Source organism: Hermetia illucens, chromosome 1, assembly GCF_905115235.1.
Source record: "Hermetia illucens chromosome 1, iHerIll2.2.curated.20191125, whole genome shotgun sequence".
Taxonomy (NCBI): Eukaryota; Metazoa; Arthropoda; class Insecta; order Diptera; family Stratiomyidae; genus Hermetia; species Hermetia illucens.
The window spans coordinates 48,173,472-48,194,218 of NC_051849.1; the positions used below are offsets into that span (position 1 = coordinate 48,173,472).

The window sequence follows — 20,747 nt, forward strand, 5'->3', positions numbered from 1 at the left end:
CAGTACCAGCACACAGCTTGATATCATCTAAGTACATCAAGTGTGTCAGTTCGCACTTAGCACGTAGGTCATACTTTATTGCAAAACCATGCCCTCTAGCATCATTCAGTAGCCATGAAAGGGGGTTCAGTGCCATACAAAACCAAAGGGGACTCAATGAATCCCCCTGGAAGATGCCCCGCCGTATACGGATGGGCTCTGAGGTATTAGCACCCTCAGATGTACGGACTGATAAGGTGGTATGCCACCCTTCCATGACTGTCGCCAAAAACTTTATTAGTTTCGGATCAATGCGATACAGATGTAAGATGTCGATTAGCCAGGTATGCGGAACGCTATCAAAAGCCTTGGCATAATCGATATAGCAACTGAAGAGGTTTCTTTGGCCTCTAGTTGCTTGTCCTACAGCTACCGAGTCGATAATAAGTTGCTCTTTGCAACCCCTTGACCCAACTCGGCAGCCCTTCTGCTCCTCGGACAGAATGTTGTTGGTCTCGAGGTGCGCATTGATCCTTCCACTAATAATGGACATGATGAATTTGTAGAGGGTTGGTAAGCAAGTGATCGGTCTTGTGTCTGCGGGGTCCTGCACCGTGTCCTTCTTAGGGATAAGGTAGGTAATCCCCGCAGTGAGGAAAGGTGGAAATTCCTCCGGCCGACTCATGACCTCATTTATACTGCGTGCCAACCGACTGTGTACGCTGGTAAATTTCTTATACCAGAAATTCTGCACCCGATCCAGACCTGGGCCCCTCCAGTTCTTCGAGCTGTTTATGGCTCGTCGAACTTCCTCTTCGGTAACATCCGCGAAACTCATGCCAGGTGTATTGGCATGGCGGGTGCCTTCGGCGGTGATCCACTCAGCATGCTCAGCATGCTGGGCAGGTAACCCCCAAAGTCCACCCCAATACTCTTTCGCTTCCGTCACCGAGAACTGTATTGTCTGGGCGCTCTGTTGGGATTCGTTGAGAGATCTGAAAAAGCTCCGCTGGTTCCTCGCGTATGTTGCATTCTGGGCACGTCTGGAATAACTTTCGCCATACCGTCGTAACCGACTGCATATGACAGAAAGTTTCTGTTTTAGTGTGTCCAGAATTTCAACAACGGGTGTCTCACAGGGGATGGCATAGTTCCGGTAAACCCTCTGCACTTTATTTCTCACCCGTCGGCTGGCACTGCCAGTGCTGATCTGAATCAGTCTAGCAATGTCCTGCCTTAGTGAGTCCCGCCGACGTTCCAGACGAATTTTCCATGGTGGATCTCTTTTGTCACTCAAACCAATAACACGAAAGCGAATCTTCTGACCGTGCAATCTAATAGCCGCAACTGCACCACAATACACAAGTGATTGTAGTTGCAGCAGCGACATATCAGCACACAGTCGAGATGCAATCTCATCATTGATTTGAGATAGAATTCCCGGAGTTGCTGGAAATGCATAGAGCCTGGGAATACCCGGTCTATGCAAAGGATCCATATCCGAGAATTCTATACACGCTCTTTGGAATTCGTCCCGAACCTCAGCAGAAACCTCCGTTGGACGGTGAAGAAGAGTGCTTCGGCGAGTACTGAACCTGTTGCCTGCAGTGCGGCGTGGTGTTGTTGATGCCGCCGCCTCTGCCCCCATCGACTCTCGGTCACCAGTTTCCCCGATGACTTCAAGTCGAACACGTTCCCTGATGGTGGCCGGGATTGTGTCACTGCGAGTGATGAAGCGGTACTGGTCTGCGACTCGCTGCACAGTCACGTGCGCGAATTGCGGGAAACGCTCGACGAATCTCTGGTGCAACAAGGGGCGGTAAGATGTTGTACCCGCCCCCGCCGTTATTTTGTAGTAGGAGCGGATGATGAAGAGGTTCATTTCTTCAGTCCATTTCATCCGCTTCCTACGCGAACCTGCTGAAGTGGTCGCTACAGATTGTGGCGAAACAGCTGCAGCAGGCGAAGCTGTACTCCTGGTCGTCGTGGCGCCTAGACGTCGAACCGCCCCACGACTAGCGGTTTCGACGCCGTGCTGTCCATTACGAGAGCCCGACCCAGTCACCAAGTCAGACGACTCCCGCCGGTTATCCGTACCGGACCTTAAATTTCTCCTTCTTCTCATTTTTTGGTGGTGCATTTTATCCCTAGCTGCCAGGTGTGTAGATAGCTTCCTTAGTGAGTAATCTGCAAGACTGCAAAGTTCCTGCACTTTCCTCACCTACCCCCTGAGACGCTGCGGTGGCGTACAGCCATTCAGACTGAAGCTATCTATCCCTCCTCCTTTCACAACCGGGCTTGGGACCGGCTTTATTATTATTATTATTATTGTGAGAGTGATATTTATTCCCAAACGGGGGAAACCCACCTACACACACTCAAAAAGCTTCTGACCGATCAGTCTAACGTCCTTTCTACTAAAAGGACTACAAGAACTAGTAGATCGGTTCATAAGGGATACACACATTCCTAAGTGGTCACTTCACCATAGGCAACACGCCTATCAGAAAAGCAAATCCACAGAAACAGCACTCCATGAACTCACCGGCAAAAATTTAAAAGACGATGCCCGAAAAAAATACGCTTTAGGCGCATTCACGGGCATCGAAATTTTACCAATTATGCCTCATTCGCAACAATTTGTGATCTCAATATGTCATTATTCTTCCCATTCAGCCTTTCTCCCGTCGTTTCCCATCGATTTCGATGTTCAGGCCAATCTTGGCAGTTAGTTCTCGTCAGCACAAATTCCATGTTCATACGATCGAAGTCCCTTTTCTCGTAATTTTCGAACGATCGGTGGAACCCCAAATCGATTCTCATTTCGGGTGTGATCATGGCGTGTTACGCCCCTGATTCAAGGCAACATCTTCGTCTTCATTACCACGAAACTTATAGTGGAGGCGTTTCTTCGTCGCTCATCGTCATCCAAAAGCCAATTGTCTCGATTGACATACGCCGCTCTGTGGATCATGTTTTTAACTTCGATATTCGTAACAGTTTCTAATCGCTTAAGTGAGATCATTTTTCCTCTTTTTTAACGATATCGCCACCATTTAATGCCCAGCGGCCCAGTACGTTCCTGACGCTGTTTTATTAGTGGCTTGATTTGCAAGACAGCATTAGGCGGTCGATGCTCTCAAAGGGAACGGCTTTGCTGGCGTTAGGTCGACCAGACATATGAAGTGAAAAAATTAATCGTGCGATCGGCTGATACAATACTGATCTTCACCATCCGGTCCCAAGACATCCGACTTCTTCTTCTATCAACACGGGAACCCTCAGAGGTGACAACGCCAATATCATATCGGGTGTGTGAGCTACCAAAATTGAGAAGTCTATAGCCATCTTTACCATGTTGGTGTTTTATGTCGCAGCTATTGCCACCACATCATCGGGCTTCTTGTATAACGCAAAAAACAATGTGCCTTTTCCAAAGGTCTCTTGGGAGTTCCACCAAATTTACAGTGAGGGTAACAATATTTAGTGTGCAGGCACGTAGTTGTTTGGCTCGGGATAATTTACTTACGTTCTGACACCCTCCATGTGTCAACAACCCTTGCTCATTCCTTGACAAGACCGAAGTTCGTCCACTGCATGGACTGAGGTGAACGCCCTAGCATTTCTCCGAGGCTTGAGCGCATTGCTGACCACATTGCCTCCTGCAGGGCACTGTATTTAAGCTATCTATTGCTAGTTTTCCTCTGAAGGATGAACTCATGCCTACAGGCGAAAATCCTTGTTAATTAACTCGAGGAAGATAAAACAACATTTTTACCGACCCTTAAAAAAGCAATCATAAAAACCAAAGCAAAGCTTCTAAACGACAGTGCTCACTAAACTATCACCTACAGAATAACGGAGGAAGGGCTCGGATGTCTACAGCCGATGTGAGGAAAAGAACGAAATTATCATGAACTTTATACGCAATTATGCTGCTTTCTCAAACCTAAACCGAAGTTACCTCGGAAAGATGTAATAGACACTGTGTTCGAACAATGTACATCAAAATCAAGACGGACAAAACTGTAAATTCAAAACCAATTAATCGTAACTGTCCCGAAAAAATTGTTTTGTATGACATGTCCAAGAAATCCGTTATTAGAGCTCCTCTTATTTATTGATTTATTTAATAATAAACAGAGAAAGCTCCAATTACTTATTGCCCTCAGGAAGAGGAAAAAGCAATAATCTTTAAAGGACCAAGCTGTTGTGCGTTGTAACTTCGACAAAGTCTAGGAATCGGCGAATGGAAGTAGAGTTTGAACTCCGAGAAAGAGCACGTTGAAAATGTCTGCGTTGCGTGTTATAAGACGCAGGATGATGTCGTTAGAAGCGGAGCAGTCCATCAGACCCGAGGAAAGTTTAAAAAATGTACATAAAACCAAATAGGTTCGTAGCGGAAGCGGGAGGAATAGTCCGCACGAGGGAAGTTTTTCTTAAAGAAAAGAGCAAGGTGACCAGATCACGGAACAATAATCGAGGGTACTCGTTGCGAGGCAATTGAAAAGAGCTACGGAGGATTGGGTGAAGTCAAAATCAGAGGTGGAGCGAAGTACAAACCCCGACAATTTTGCTACGCAATTGGTGTTTTTTTTATAAGAGAGTAGGAGCGGATTTACTAAGCGAGTGGCACATACAGTGACACTTTCTGACGTTTAGGGCTAAACCATTAACAAAGCACCAACGAACTAGAGTGTCTAGGTTAGGTTGAAGGAAAACACAGTCCATAGCAAAACAGTTTAAGAGGACGTAATGGGTTCAATTTTTGTAAAAAAAATTTTTTTTATTATTAATTTTGGTTGAAAATATACTTGAAAATATGTGGTAAGAATATGAAAGCCATATTCGATTTTAAAAATGAGGAGCCTGCGTATATAGTGGGGCAGGTCAAAATCTCATTTTGACCCTCTTACTTCTTGTACCGTGGATTTCTTCAGAACGCCCGATTTATATGGGCACGTTACACATCTCGTTTTGTTAGCATGTTGTATAAATAAAAGAGAAGAATGTGGAAACTGGTTTTAACGGTTATGATTCAGTTTGTGTACTGAAAAGTCAGTACTGTGAATAATGTAATAAATTTTTAAACGCGTTTTGTGGGTTGATGTGGGTGATTAAATAAAACCTTTGACCATTCGCTTTGAAATGTTAATATGTTATTACACACATTCAAAACAATAGAATGAATCTCGGAGGCGGAGATAGGTGCTAAATAATTTGATTTACATCAAACCGAAAAATTTTAAAAATTGCCGCCATTTTGTTATTTTTTGGCGAAATTTTTTGATTGCAGCTCATTCTATAGACAATATCATGCTGATCAATACTCCATTTTCGTTTTTTTCAACGCCTCAGTGACCCGAAATCACCAACACCGTCACATTTTATTAAAAAAATTGTAGCAAGCAAAATCCAACCTGGAAAATTTCAGAAATATATCTATCTTTTTTCTCGAAATATAAACCGTTTGAAAAAAGATCAAAAAATCAAAATTTCAACCCTTCACGTCCCCTTAAGTTCGTTGAGATAGATCAAACAGAAGCATGTAAGGTAGGGGGAGGGAGGTCGTTGATAAAAAATAAAAATAATAAAAGACCCAGAACAAATCCCTGTGGGACACCAGAAGACGGGGAGAAGAGAGGGGATGTGCAGCCATCAAAAGCGGCGCGGCAGCATTGGTTGGAACAGTAAGAGGCAAGCCATAACACAAGTGGTATGGGAACGCTTAAGGGGGTCATCCCGTGTGAAGGCGGTTTTTTTTGCCTTTTTTTGAAAAATTATTTTGAAGGACTGGATAAAGATAGAAACGTGATTTTTTCACCATATGTTTATTGATATCTCTAGTATATGTGATAAATTTTTCAGCTTGATTTCGTTGCCAATTTTCGGAATAGGTGTTAATTTATGTACCCATCTCCAAAAAAAGGTGTTTTTCTGCTGCCACGCTGGAGGGCGCTGTGTTCATCTGAGGGAAAAAAACTAAACGGTATTTTAATGTGGACAATATTCCACGGTCCGCAAACTAGGATAATTAGAAAATATTAAAAGGTAAATTTTTGGTGGGCTTTTAAACTTAATTTTTTGGATTTTGGTGTTTTTTTACGGCTTTTTTTATGAATAAAAAAAACTACCCGTCCGATTGCAATTATCCTAGTTTGCGGACCGTAGAAATATGTACTAAAGAAGTCGTGAAAATTTCAAAGAATTTGGTTGGATAGATTTTGAGCTATGGTGGCAGCCGATTTTCAAGATGCAGTTTCGAGAAAAACGCATTTGAAAATTTAAATGTGATTACCAACAGTAAAATTTTAGCTCACCAATAATCTGCTATACCTGTTCCATAGAGAGCACCCTCCGTTTCTTCAAAAAAGTCTTGTAAGGCCGATTGTTGCTCTCTGGTGTCAATTGTCGCTCTTTTAGCGAGGTCAGTCGATCGTCGTTCGGACCGCCAAATTCGCGCTTCATTGCGGCAGTCGGCATAAACCTAACATATGTGACCAACTTGACATCCCATTGTCAGTAGGATTTTGAGAATGCCATTGAATCCTTCATTCAAATAATTACAGCCAGAAAAGTGGCTATTTCTACGACCTTGGCCCCAGAATGAAGGTGTTTAGGACCGAAAGTTCAGATCAATGCATTTAACGACCCATTGTTATTCTGGGTCTCTGCTCCTAAACATCTGTTCAAGAGATCATCTCGTGACAAATCTTCATAGATTGGTTTGATGACTGTTTGAACTTCTTCAGTCAAAGGTGCCTTCTCGTGGTGAAAACTATCCAGTTCTCCTTTAGCTTCCGCTTTGCGCCATTTGCACCAACTGTCCTCGCCTGCTGGACAATTTTGATGCTGAGGATTTTCATCTGTAGAACATTTATGGAAGAAAGTTTCCCAAATTTCTTGCTTCATTCCTTCTATCGAATTTGCGTGTCGACGAATAGCCAGCCCAGGAAATGTAGTGAGGTCCTTATCAGTAAGTTTCCCAGCCCCTTTTCCACCAATGCCTTTGTGATTCTTCTTTGCATTTCTAAGCCGCGCTCCCATTCTTTTCTCAACATGTCCTACGTATTCCTTTTTTACTACTACGTATATTTTATTATTTGCAGAAATGCCGGAGAAAACTCCAGCAAAATCGAATATACAATATACAAAACTTGTCGCAATTGGAACATCCATGTTCATGCTTGCTAAAAGTTTCTTTCCTGATGTTGATGCGAAGTCCTTTTTCTTCTCTGATAACTATCGATTCCCATGAAATATTCGTTTGTTAGTGCGAGCATGACGTTGAACGTTAAAGTGATCTCCTTTCGTACGATCCATTTAAAAAAATCACTGAACACACAAACAGCACAATACTTAAAACAAAATATAACTGATTATAACTTGAACATCTTTCAGTGCTCACTCTAGACTGGATTATCCTTTTTATTCCAAACAGCAAATAAGTTAAGTTAAGTTTTTCATCTTTTTATATTTATACCTGTGTTCGAATTTATAGGGCTCAGGTAAAAAACTAACAGGTAAAAAAAGATTCGAAGCTCTTTCTCATCGAGTACTCTAGCCGCGGCTGCAAACTCCTTACCTGTTTAACCCTGTAATTTCCGAAGGACTCGGAATATCGGAAAATCCCTTTGCCCACATATTCTCCACTATATATAGATACAATTCATGCAAAAAACAAAAAATCGATTTCTCCAACCCGACACACGGGATGACCCCCTTAAAGACGATCGTTTGGTCAGGAGTATCTTGTGATTTACAGTGTCGAGAGCTTTAGCGAAGTCAGTGATAATTTAGACCTTTAGCGACAATTTCTTTCAAAGATTTTGGAACAGCAATTCTCGACAAGGATACGATTGGCACTTTTGTAAATGGGGATGATGGACGCCTCTTACCACAGGCCAGAAAAACAGGCTTTTGTTGAAAATAAGAAATAGGAGAAGGAAGATGGACTGACCAAGCAAAAAGAGGTTGACACCCAGTTGTCCAATGAAGTACTCGACAGGGAGAAGGGTAAGGAGGGAAATGTTAGGTCACTTTTGCCGAAAATTCATGAATATTCACAAAAGTCTCTAATTCCAGGCGCTATTCCTCATTTAGAGAAGGAAATTGGTTTTCGGTTGGATAGACTTTTTCGAAAATAAGATTGGATTTGATGCGGTCAGCGCAATGCGATGCGAAAAGAAGCTACTCCTCCTCGCCACAAAGTTTTTTGAATATTCTTTCACGCAAAGGGGAAAACACATCTGTACATGTAAAATACATGCATTTTCTACGACCATTCTAAATAAAGTTGCAAGCGATGAAGTTTCATCACAAATATAATAGATAAAATAAGAAATATTTGCAGCACTTAGTCGACAAATAGAGTCCATTTTGATCTTCCTTCATCACAATGCCCATACTCCTTGCAACAGTAGAAAAATTATTGTACCCTACGTGGCTATATTGATTGAAAAATACGAGTTAATAGCAATATTTCAGGCATCTGAGTAACTTTATAAGAATTCATCGAGAAGGAACGAAAGACTCCCAAACGCTTATCGACTGGAGAAATGAGACGAGATTGATGTAAGTGACAACAAACCACTTATCTGCCCTGTGCAAAATAAACCAACGCATTTGTTTTTGTACAATCTGCATCACACAATATTATCGCCATGCAGGGTTATTGACCCCTACAGAAGTATGGAAAATAGTAAAGCTGATAAGTTGGACCACCTAAGATTGCAACTCACGAGCCTCCCATGCCAACAGCTTATGAAAAATTTCCTATTTTATCTTGCATATGTTTAGAAAAAAGTTAGCAGCTCAATAGAAAGAATTCTCCACCTAATTACTACCTACAGATCATAGAAAATAAAAACTACTTACAGAAAGGTATGCCAAGGAGTGTTGATATCGCAAACATAAACATGCGAGCCCCACGCACTGTTGGTCACTTCATGGAGTTCCACTCCAGTGGCAAAAGCAAGCACATTACATGAGGATATTTTACATATTGTCGGTCTGCAAATAAAATGAAAACAAGACAATTATTAACGTCTCTTTACATTCAACACAAAAGCACTTACATTGGATACGACGACAGAAAGTTTGGAGCACTTTGTTTCTTTTGTACAACATACAACATATCCATGTTGTCTGTATATTTTCATACAATCATAAAGGGCGCTCAGATCCGGAAAATACCGAAAAACGAAGCACTTCGCCAGACTGGGACCTGAAAAACTATAAACAACAAGACGCCGGTAAGTCACACATCCGTGGCCGCGAGCTTATCAAACTACACAAATGCCAAGTTGACATTTAAATGCTTGTGTTGTCAGTGATGGCAGTGCCACCCAACCCGTCGAGGTTCAATTCTCATGTAATAAACCACAAATGATTTGTCAATCGACACCGCTGTAAACAAATAAGTGATGTCAGTTTCCTAGTCAGCTGCTGCACGAAAATATACTTATTTTGGAAGGATTCCACCGGGGATAATATTTATTTTGGTTTGTTTCGAAAACAATGGATTCGGTGCTACTCAGACAATACGTCACAGAAGAGACAATAGGTAAATTAATAAATTGTGCATAGAATTACCATAAATTAACATAAATATTTCGTAATTTTATTTGCAGCAAGTGATCCTTGGACGGATGACGCTCTTCTGTATCAACCATATGAAGCTGAACAAATCCTTCTGGCAGAGAATGCTAGCTGCTTGTCTGTAAAAGCATATCTAAAGGTAATTTTTGCAATGGAAATTGTGCAACATGTAGTTGGGGATGTGGAAATATTAAAAGAGGTTACAGAAATGCCTGGGAATAATATGTAGTTTGGTCGTATCAAAGAGCTTCCCACTTTATACTGACTTGTAACTGCATAGTTCAATATAACCAACTAAGTGTGTAGAATCATATTTTCAACGCGCAATAGGGGGCTCACATTGCGTGGTAAACGGAAAAGAGCTCTGGAGGATTGAAACCCTCATAGCAATGAAAAAATCATCATCATCAACGGGGCAACAACCGGTATCCGGTCTAGGCCTGCCTTAATAAGGAACTCCAGACATCCCGGTTTTGCGCCGAGGACCAGCTGTCTGGCAGGGTCTGCCTAGTCTTCTTTTTCTACCATAGATATTGCCCTTATAGACTTTCCGGGTGGGATCATCCTCATCCATACGGATTAAGTGACCCGCCCACCGTAACCTATTGAGCCGAATTTTATCCACAACCTGACGGTCATGGTATCGCTCATAGATTTCATTGTTATGTGGGCTACGGAGTCGTTCATCCTCATGTAGGGGGCCAACAATTCTTCGGAGGATTCTTCTCTCGAACGTGGCTAAAAGTTCGCAATTCTTCTTGCTAAGGACCCAAGTTTCCGAGGAATACATGAGGACTGGCAAGATCATTGTCTTGCACAGTAAGAGATTTGACCCTATAGTGAGACGTTTCGAGCGGAACAGTTTTTGTAAGCTGAAATAGGCTCTTTTGGCGGCCAACAACCGTGCGCGGATCTCATCATCGTAGGTGTTATCGGTTGTGATTTTTGACCCTAGATAGGAGAAATTATCAACGGTCTCAAAGTTGTAGTCTCCTATCTTTACTTCCCGTTTGACCAGTGCGGTTTGATTTTGTTGGTTGGTCGGTTTTTGGTACTGACGTTGCCACCATATATTTTGTGTTGTGTTCATGATGGATGAAGGCAGTTTATACTCTCGGGTCGTTCTTCCCATGATGTCGATATCGTCAGCATAGACCAGTAGTTGGATAGACTTGAAGAGGATCGTACCTCTTGCATTTACCTCAGCATCACGGATCCCTTTCTCGAGGGCCAAGTTAAAGAGGGCGCATGATAGGGCATCCACTTGTCGTAGACCGTTGTTGATGTCGAATGGTCTTGAGAGTGATCCTGTTGCTTTTATCTGGCTTCGCACATTGGTCAGGGTCAGCCTAGTCACTCTTATCAATTTTGTCGGGATACCGAATTCTCTCATGGCCGTGTACAGTTTTACCCTGGCTATGCTATCATAGGCGGCTTTAAAGTCGATGAATAGATGGTGCAACTGGTGTCCATATTCCATCAGTTTTTCCATCGCTTGCCGCAGAGAGAAAATCTGACCTGTTACGCATTTGCCTGGACTGAAGCCTCTTTGGTATGGGCGCGTTCAATCAGCACGTGGTCCCGTCTGGAACCGCTTTCCGCGCTAACCAGGTACTTCAGGCTCCTTCCCTACTTGACTGTTAAAATCTCCAAGTATGATTTTGATATCATACTTGGGACAGGCTTCGAGGGTCCGCTCAACTGCCTCATAGAAGCTATCTTTCTCCGACTCTGCAGTCTCCTTTGTAGGGGCGTGAACGCTTATGAGGCTCATATTTCTAAATTTGCCTCGCAAATGCAGAGTGCATAGCCTTTCGCTTATATTTTCAAAGCCGATAACAGCGGGTTTCACTTTCTGGCCGATTAAGAAACCTACTCTGAGCACATAGTTTACTGGATAATACGCTATAATATATGATGTAGCGGCTCTTCTCCAGGAAACCGGTCCCTGACCATCGCGTCTCTTACAACGCTGTTACATCAGCCTTATATTGGGACAGGATATCGGCTAGCTGTTCAGCAGCATTCGGTCTGTACAGGGAGCGCACGTTCCACGAGAAAATGCGTAAATCGTTAATCCGTTGTTCCCGGGTTCGTCGTTATAAAATCCATCCTGTCCGAGGCTCCTTCCGTGGCTTCGTAACATCGGCAACCCGCAACCTGGAGGAGCAGTTGATACATTTTGTCCTGTTTTCAGCCGCGGGAGCCTCGCCTTCATCCTTCTCCGTCGGCAACTTTCATAAAGAAAGAACTCCCATCGATCACCACGTGGAGGTGGAGATAGGGTTTGGCAGTAGAGCTGTTGGTGTTGGTTCAGCAGGCGTTTCCTAGGTTTTATGCTCCATCGTGGGTACCAATCCACGTTTCGCCCTGGGACCTATACTACCCTTTGACCGCCACATGAAAAAATGCTGTTAATAAAAAATCTCAATCCTTGCTCGATCTCCATGTGTGATGAATGTCCCTTCGCCAACGTTACTCTTCCCAACTTGCAATTACAGTTTACAGTAGCAAATGGAGCATGAAGAGCACAATTCAAAGCGCAAAATTGAGACGTTAATTATCCTTTTAAAGGTTTACTCCCTCTGTGCTTGTTCGTTGTTTGCTTTTTGCGGCTCCTTTGTCGAGTGTTCAAGCATGGATCCGCCTCACTCGGTCTGAATCCTGATTTCACTAAAAAAAATCCAAAGCGCTTGTTCCAACATCTTGGGGTCTGTTTTAGTTCATAAAAGCTTCTTTTCAGTTTACACACCTCTTCCGTCCTATCATACACCCTTCTGGCCATTTCATATAGATGATTGCTTCCAATCTCCATGCAAAAGCGAAAAGGGGTTGTATATATAGAATTGCTTAAAATACATTTTCTCACTATAGCTGTCAATTTGGAACCGGGCTGAATGTTTCACTGAAATCAATTCTCGAAGTGCATTATGCTTGTCAACGCTTCCATCAGGATTTGTCTTTATAGCCAACGAGAGGTCATTGCTTTCTCCCAGGAGTCTATGCTTCTCTTTTAGGGCCTTCTTAACCGGTCAGGGTTCATGACAAAATCTTCATAGTAACCGGGCATTTTCCACGTCGATCGATCTCGAAGTAGTCTTTGTCCTGGTTGAACTTGAAGCTCCTTTTCTTTTTCTTCTTTTTCTTGTCGGTTCCTGTTTCATTTTCTTCTTCACTACTTCCTTTTTGTTCATCTTTCTGGCATTTCAGATCTCCTGAAATGACACATTCTTGACAAGATGCCTTTGCGACTTTCCTTTTTGTAAATTCAGGAACTTTCATCGCCATCATATCCCACGAGCTATTCTTAGATCACTTGCCCGTCCATCTTTTTTCATTTCTCCTTTAGAATATGTGTCCGGATGGCTCAAGTGGTTAGAGCGCTGGGCTGCCGTGGCGGAGGGTCGCGATTCAAATCTCACTGGCAGAGGGATTGTAATCGTGGCTGGATGTCGGATACCAGCCGACTCAGCTGTGAATGAGTACCTGAGTCAAATCAGGGTAATAATCTCGGGCGAGCGCAATACTGACCACATTGCCTCCTACAGGCTATTCTGTAGTGTACCGTTACGATCTTGAATGAAGTGCTCTAACACACTTCAAGGTCCTGATCCAATATGGATTGTTGCGCCAACGATTATTATTATTTAGAATATGAACCTAGTCAAACCAATTATGCGAAGGTGTTTGAGCCACGTTCCCATTCACAGTTCGTATGAACCGACTTCTACAGAGCTCAGCCAACATTGAATCTAGAAACTCCGCATTTTATTGGATTACTTGGAAATTCCCGCCATTTCACAAATTTTTCAATTTTCACGCTCATTACCATCATTTTGCTCAAGCGTGTATCGTGCTGTGAATGTTTACATGATTCCATTCCTGTAGAATCGCTTTTACCTACGCGTTATCGAACTCTCCACCGTGCTCTCCATGCTGCCTTGTCTGAAGGACGTGGAGGAGTTCAATGGACACTGCCATTTTTCCTCAACCACTTCGACTACCCTGATGATATATGTTTGTTCTCTCACCGCTTCATGGAGATTGCCAAATGGTTGTGGATAAGATAATATAGATAAAGAGAGATGTGGAGGAATTGAATGGACTATGATATTTTTCCTGAAATACCTCAACCACGCTGATGGCATCTGTTTGCTCTCTCATCGGGTCATAGACCTTGGCCAGATAAACACTAACAATACTGAGGATCGCAGTCTGGGGAATCATCGCGCATCGAAAGCGTTGATCAATTCGTATATCTAGGAACCGTATCATCGAAGAAGACTAGCCTGATACTATTACAAATGAAGGACTTTGTCATTTGTGCATCTGTAAGCGATATAATCAGAACGCAGAAGTGACGATAGATAGGTCAAACATTAAGGAGGGGCGACGATTGCATCGCTGGCTATATCATGTAATGGAACCCACTCTCCCAAAATGGCCGGCAAGTTGGTCGCCCCAAGAGCACTAGAACCAGAACGATAGAGGAGGAGTGCAAGCATTTCGGGAAGTGCTATGGGGGGAACTGAAGCACATTTCGGTGGCGCGTAGACGCGATTGACACACTATACCTCAGCATGGGCTCAATGGCAACCGTATTTTTAAATTAAATCCTAAAATGGACTCACAATGGTTTTCTGAGATATTCAAAAACAGATGAGTTTTTTCCAACAAACAAAATAGGCAATTTCTCCTCTTGTGTTATGAACGAGAAATATCCTCTTATCAATGCAATATAAGCAGTATAAATCGGACACACCGACCCAAATAGTAACAACTATAAATGTGGGCTGAGTAGAGAAAAAAACACCCAATTTTAGCGATAATTAATTTTATCTAATGTGGAAAAACCCAACCCTTATTTCACTTACAGATGTGCAATTTACCGTTTGGCGTAAAATCTGCAGCGAATGCGGAATTCATGTCGCCGGGCGGCAGAATGACAAAACTACCATTCGTAAAAGTTGGAGCCTTCGTAGTAGCCGAATTCGAACCGATCGTAAATTTAGTAGAAAGTAAGGGAGTAAGTCTGTCAAAATGGCTTGATGAAGACCAAAAATCGGATATGCGAGCGTATATTTCTCTTGTAGAGAAAATTTTCACCTGTGCCGAGGTAAATCAAGTTAAAATTCATTTTTCCGTTTCCTCAACCACTTTTGGATTTCTAGATTTACATAAGCTTCGCTGATGACGAAGTACTAAGGCAAGTAACATATCCCCGAAATGGTTGCGTTTATCCGTGGCCTTTGAATGTGTTCGAGAATATTAAGAAAAGGCGAAATATGCTGCGCCAGCTTAATGTATATGGCTGGGGGAATATGACCCTGGACGATGTCGTACAAAAAGTAAGTGTCGATATTATATTTTTATATCTTTAATTTCGGCTCTAAATTTGGTGTTACTTCGATAGGTCGCAAAATGTTGTGAAACGCTTGTAGAGAAACTTGGTAACGAGGAGTACTTTTATGGAAACAGACCAACCGAACTTGATGCAGTTACATTTGGGCATTTATTCACAATTCTTACCACAAATCTTCCGAACAACGTACTTGCTGAAAAAGTCAGAGAATACAAATCATTAGTTCGCTTTTGCCAGAATATTGACAAAAAGTATTTTAATCCACAAAAAAGCACATAAAACTTTTTAATTTAATATTTCAATTTGTTTTGCAAGAGTTTGTAGATACCTGTATAGAATGACATTTAGATATCAATAGAGAATGTGAATAGCATTTCATATCGTTGTTTCACTTTTAACGATAAATATTTAGAAGCATTTTCGAAAATCCCATCTAACAATGAAAAAGTGTAATCTATAAAGCTCTGTGTGCTCTGCAGGCTACTTCTGAACGACTGTATTTCAATCAATGCAGCTAAGCACTTAATTCATTTCGCCCTTGGGTTTGAGAACTTTGTCAGGTGTAGATTTGTTATGGTAATACTCCTATGCTTTGTTTTGTCCGTTCCCCTTAGAGACTAGTTCATTCAGCCCATCATCTTCAATCGTGTACTTCATATCTCCAAAAAGATGTTTTGTAATTTTTGGGGACAATTACTTTGTTCGCATCTGAAGCTTATTCTCTTTTAATAGTAATGCGGTGCCCATTGACAATTGCTGAGAAAATAACTTTCAAAACGAACCACACTTCGATTACGCTTGTGCAAAAGACTTACAATGGCATTTGAAAGCCAATTGAATTTATAGTTGGTTTTGCACTCGCAAGAGTGTTGTTGAAATGAGGCGAAATTCAAACACTTCACCATTGCCATTACGATCAGCAAAGGAATTGTTAAATTTATCTAACATACTTATTTTAACTATTTAGTATAGCATTCATTGCATATCATATGCTATATTTATTGATTTATTTTCTAACGCATTTTACATAACTTTTTCCCATTCTGTTGACAAAATATGAGAACAAATATTTACAGACTGATATACGGGCATGCAATCGAATATTATTGTTTACTATAGGTCACGTGTTATTCGATCTTTTGTTGGTTAGTCGGGAGAAAGTCACGTGTCCTTATTTTAAATTGCTTTAGCTATTGAATCATTGTCCGGATAGCTGAGTGGTTAGAGCGCAAGGCTGTCGTACGGAAGGTCGCGGTTCAAATCTCGCTGGTGGCAGTGGAATTTGTATCGTGATTTGACGTCGGACACCAGTCGACTCAGCTGTGAATGAGTACCTGAGTCAAATCAGGGTAATAATCTCGGGCGAGCGCAATGCTGACCACATTGCCTCCTAGTGTACCGTTACGGTCTTGAATGAAGTGCTCTAACACACTTCAAGGCCCTGATCCAACATGGATTGTTGCGCCAACGATTATTATTATTTAGCTATTGAATCAGTTCGAATTGCATTGTTCGTACGATATTTTTATTTTTATAAATTTTATACCTAGGATAAGTTAGAGTAAGAGCAATCAGTGTGTTTTAATAAACGAGATGAAAAAAATCACTCAGTTTTCCTTTACTATCGGGAACCACCCAAATCCAACGCCTAAATGGTAAAATCTTTCAAAACCTATTGGAAGATTTTAACTCCTTCTAACTCCAAACAGGCTCAAACGATTATGGAATTAATTTCAACAGAAATATTTTCCCAGTCAAGTCTGGGGAATATAAGTTAAGATTCGCATATCTCATACGTTTTTGAAAACCAAATTACATTTGGGTAATGTGTAGTGACCGCGGCTGCGCGACAGGAGCGGAATCTCATTCGGCTCTTTCTTAATTAATTTGCTTAAACAATGCATTTAATAGTGTGCAATTGCCTTAAGGTTCGCCGCAGATTGCACATTATTGAATGCATTCGAGCGAATTGATCTTGACAAGAGGCGAATGATTTGCCGCATCCGCAGGCGCATGCACATGTTGCCGCAACATTGCCTAGCGAGTGAGAAAGGCTATGTAGCGGGAATAGAAGCGGTGCACGAACAGAGAACGCCGAGAGTGTTGCTTAGTGAGGGAAACGGTGCACGGCAAATTAACCGGGGAGTTGGTTTTTTGGCGTTGGGAAGGAAGGAAGTGCTGGAGCGGAGTAAAGGGAAGAGAAAAACAAAGGAAAAGGAGAAGTAAGAGTTTCTTTTGATTTGGGAGTTGGATTTTTGGTGGAGTGATGAGTGAGCTGTACGGAGAAATAAAGGGAGAGGAGTAAAAGTCTTCGAGAAGAAGGAAAAACGTCATTAATCCGAAGGTGAAGGAATGGCAATTGATTCGCCATAAAGGTGCAAAGGCAACTGGATAACTTTTCCCTCTAAAACAAAAATTAAATAAGTAATAAGACATAACGGACTTAAGGAAGAAATCGGTGAAGCGTTTCGCTAATAGTGTGATGTGACGAACAATATAAATGCATTTATCTAAGAAATCTTTGAAAAAGTTGTACATATAATCAGATCTAAAAAGTGGGGCAGAAAAAGCTTTAACTAATGCTAATTTTAGCCAAAAAGAACTATTTAAAGACATTTTTTTTTGCATTTGAGAAGGGAAAGAACCTAAATTGTTTTTTTTTTAGAACTTGTTACACCAGCCGCCAACCGAGCTCGGAGTGACGACCTGGGTGAGTCCTTGTTTTTATTTTCTTTTTATTTCCTTTTTATTTTTATTTATTTTTCTTTCTTTTTTTATTGTTATTATTTATTTTCTCTTTGAATTTTACCATTTGTTTATTTTTATATTTATTTGTTATGATAAATGTCATGAACTCTGATAAATAATGAAGATTGAATAGAGTGATAGTGGTTTGAGGACTTCCTCCCTTCCTAATCCTCTTTTCTTCACCCGGTCAGTTTAGCCAATTTGTCTAGATTTTTGGGATAGCTCTGCCCTCTAGGTCGTTATCGGCCACTCAGGATGATCGACTTGATCTCCTATTTCCACTTATATCATTATAAATGACATATTGTGTCAATGATATTTTTCCTTTTCTGGGAGATATTGAGAAGTTCATGAATATTGATATATTCCTCGAATATTTAGATTCCGCATTCGATAATGGAATCGGTTTAACCTCCCAGCTCCCTACCTTCATACCTCGTTACACGATTCATTTCTTCGTTGATAGAAAAAGAACCAAAAGATCGAGCAATCAAAGCTTCAACATTTGCATCGGTTTCAGATTGCTCCACTGTCCGCTCTGTGGTAGATAAATTCTTGTCTGCAAAGTCTCATTGTACATTTGCACATCGACCTGATATCCTACAGATTCAGAAAAGTGGGTGGTTACAAAACGAAAACCACCAGGTGAAGGCGATAAGTGAATGCCCTAAAACTTCATGATGCAGAATAATTGAAGTGGAGTCTAAACTAAGTTCCCAGTAAGAGTTGAAGCACTTAGTCAAGAACCGGAACAATAGCCCACAACATTTTTTGGTGAAATTAAAAGCCTCACCCGCCTGCGTAATTCGTGAAACGGGGGACACTTTTGTGGAAGTACACTTGAGTTCAGAAGAACATAAATGGTCACCTTTTGCTACCTTTTTTTTATCATCATCAACGGCGGAACAACCGCTATCCGGTCTAGACCTGTCTTAATAAGGAACTCCAGACATCCCGGTTTTGCGCCGAGGTCCACCAATTCGATATCCCTAAAAGCTGTCTGGCGTCCTGACCTACGTTATCGCTCCATCTTTTTCTACCATAGAATTGCCCTTATAGACTTTCCGGGCTGGATCATCCCCATCCATACGTTTTAAGTCACCCGCCCAACGTATTGAGCCGGATTTTATCTACAACCGGATTTCGTCGTTATGTAGGCTGCGGAATCATCGATCCTCATGTAGGGGGGCCAAAAATTCTTCGGAAGATTCTTCTCTCGAACGCGGCCAAGAGTTCGCAATTTTTCTTGCTAAGGACCCAAGTTTCCGAGGAATACATGAGGACTGGCAAGATCATTGTCTTGTACAGTAAGAGCTTTGACCCAATGGTGACACGTTTCGAGAAGAGAAGAGTTCGGAAGAGTTTTTGTAAGCTGAAAGAGGCTCTGTTGGCTACCAACAACCGTGCGCGGATTTCATCATCGTAGCTGTTATCGATGATATTCGACCCTAGATAGGAGAAATTATCATGTTGGTTGGTTGGTTTTTGGTGCTGACGTTGCCACCATATACTTTGTCTTGCCTTCATTGATGTGCAGCCGATTGCCGCCTGCTCGATCTAGATGAAGGCAGTTTGTACGTCTCGGGTCGTTCTTACCATGATGTCGATACTTAAGGAGGAACTGATCGCTTGCCGTAGAGAGAAAATCTGATCTGTTGCTGATTTGCCTGGAGTGAAGCCTCTTTGATGTGGGCCAATTATGTTGTGGGCGTATGGGGCAATCCGGCCTAGCAAGCTAGGGGAGAATATCTTATAGATGGTACTCAGCAACATGATATCTCTATAATTGCTACATTGTGTGATAATTTCCCTTTTTATGTATGAGACAGATAATGCCTTTTTGCCAGTCGTCAGGCATTGATTCGCTGTCCCCTTGACCACAAGTTAATGAACCACTTGGTGTAACTGGTCGCCTCCATATTTAACTAATTCGGCTGTAGTTCGATCGGCTCCTGGCGACTTATGATTTTTAAACCGATGAATTGCACGGACTGTTTCTCCTATACTTGGTGGTATTTGTCCGTCGTCTTCAGTTGGCGGGACCTCGAAATCGCCGATGTTCTGGTTGTTCAGTAGCTCATCAAAGTACTCAACCCATCGCTCCAATATGCCCTGTCGGAAATCATATTTCCCTCTTTGTCTCGGCAGGATTAGCATCGTGGTGTATAAGGCTTCATCTTGCTGACTTGTTGGTAAAACTTGCGCGACTGGTGCGGTTGCTCCCTGTACGTTTCTAGTTCACAGACTTGTTGGTTCTCCCAGGCTTCCTTTTTCCGTCTGTGAAGTCGCTTCTCCGATCGACGGAGTTCATGATAAGTCTCTGCGCGTGCCCGCGTTCTTTGAGAATGCAACATTACTGGCTTTGCAGCATTCTTCCGTTCCGTTCCGCTTACATTCATCGTCAAACCAGCCGTTCCAACTTTTCTTGCGGCTGGGGCCAAGTATCTTTGTGGCTTTATCAATGATAACGTTCTTCAGGTGGTTGTGAAGATCATCATCAAATCAGCTTATATTCGCATTTAAAAGAGGCCAGCTTATCCATCCGGGATAGTCAATTATTTACGGAACGTTATGCGACGGAGAACCATAGCGTCCTTAAACCCCCAGGTTTTTTCGTCATGCGATATGTGGATCCGAAATCATATTTACAGCATACATTGTTTCCCTGAAAGAATTTCGATTTCCTATACCGTATAACATTCAGTATTTCATAGATTTACTTCAATCAATTTTGTGAGGGCGACACACATTCACTCCCGTTCCCCTAAATATAATCCCGCAATTACCGAGCTTTTGATCATCATCATCATCAACGGTGCAACATCCGGTGATATCCGATGTAGGCCTGCCTTAATAAGGAACAAACATCCAGGTTTTGCGTCTGGTGGTCTGGCCTGCGCCATCGTTCCATCTCAGGGACGGTCTGCCTCGTCTTCTTTTTCTACCATAGATATTGCCCTTATAGACTTTTCGGGCTGAATCATCCTCATCCATACGGATTGAGTGATCACAAGCTGACGGTTATCGGAGGATTCTCCTCTCGAATGCGGCCAAGAGT

At 42.0% G+C, this 20,747-nt stretch overlaps 2 protein-coding genes across 2 annotated transcripts in view; one reads left to right on the forward strand and one right to left on the reverse strand.

Moving 5' to 3' along the window:
• The window catches only part of LOC119650820 (mediator of RNA polymerase II transcription subunit 16), a 25,996-nt gene extending 16,733 nt beyond the window's left edge, over positions 1-9,263 (reverse strand). Inside the window, exons 1-2 of the mRNA XM_038053958.1 lie at positions 9,057-9,263; positions 8,857-8,991 (exon numbers count right to left, since the gene is read on the reverse strand). Of these exons, the coding sequence (XP_037909886.1) occupies positions 8,857-8,991; positions 9,057-9,121 (200 nt within the window). The 5' untranslated portion in view covers positions 9,122-9,263. The remainder of the gene's footprint in view (positions 1-8,856; positions 8,992-9,056) is intronic.
• A 121-nt stretch (positions 9,264-9,384) lies between these two features.
• LOC119650828 (metaxin-2) lies at positions 9,385-15,319 on the forward strand. The gene is made up of 5 exons (XM_038053970.1): positions 9,385-9,544; positions 9,612-9,718; positions 14,456-14,695; positions 14,751-14,927; positions 14,993-15,319. Exons 1-5 carry the CDS (start codon positions 9,499-9,501, stop codon positions 15,218-15,220), a joined length of 798 nt encoding a protein of 265 aa, XP_037909898.1. The 5' UTR covers positions 9,385-9,498; the 3' UTR covers positions 15,221-15,319.
• Positions 15,320-20,747: the final 5,428 nt, after the last annotated feature.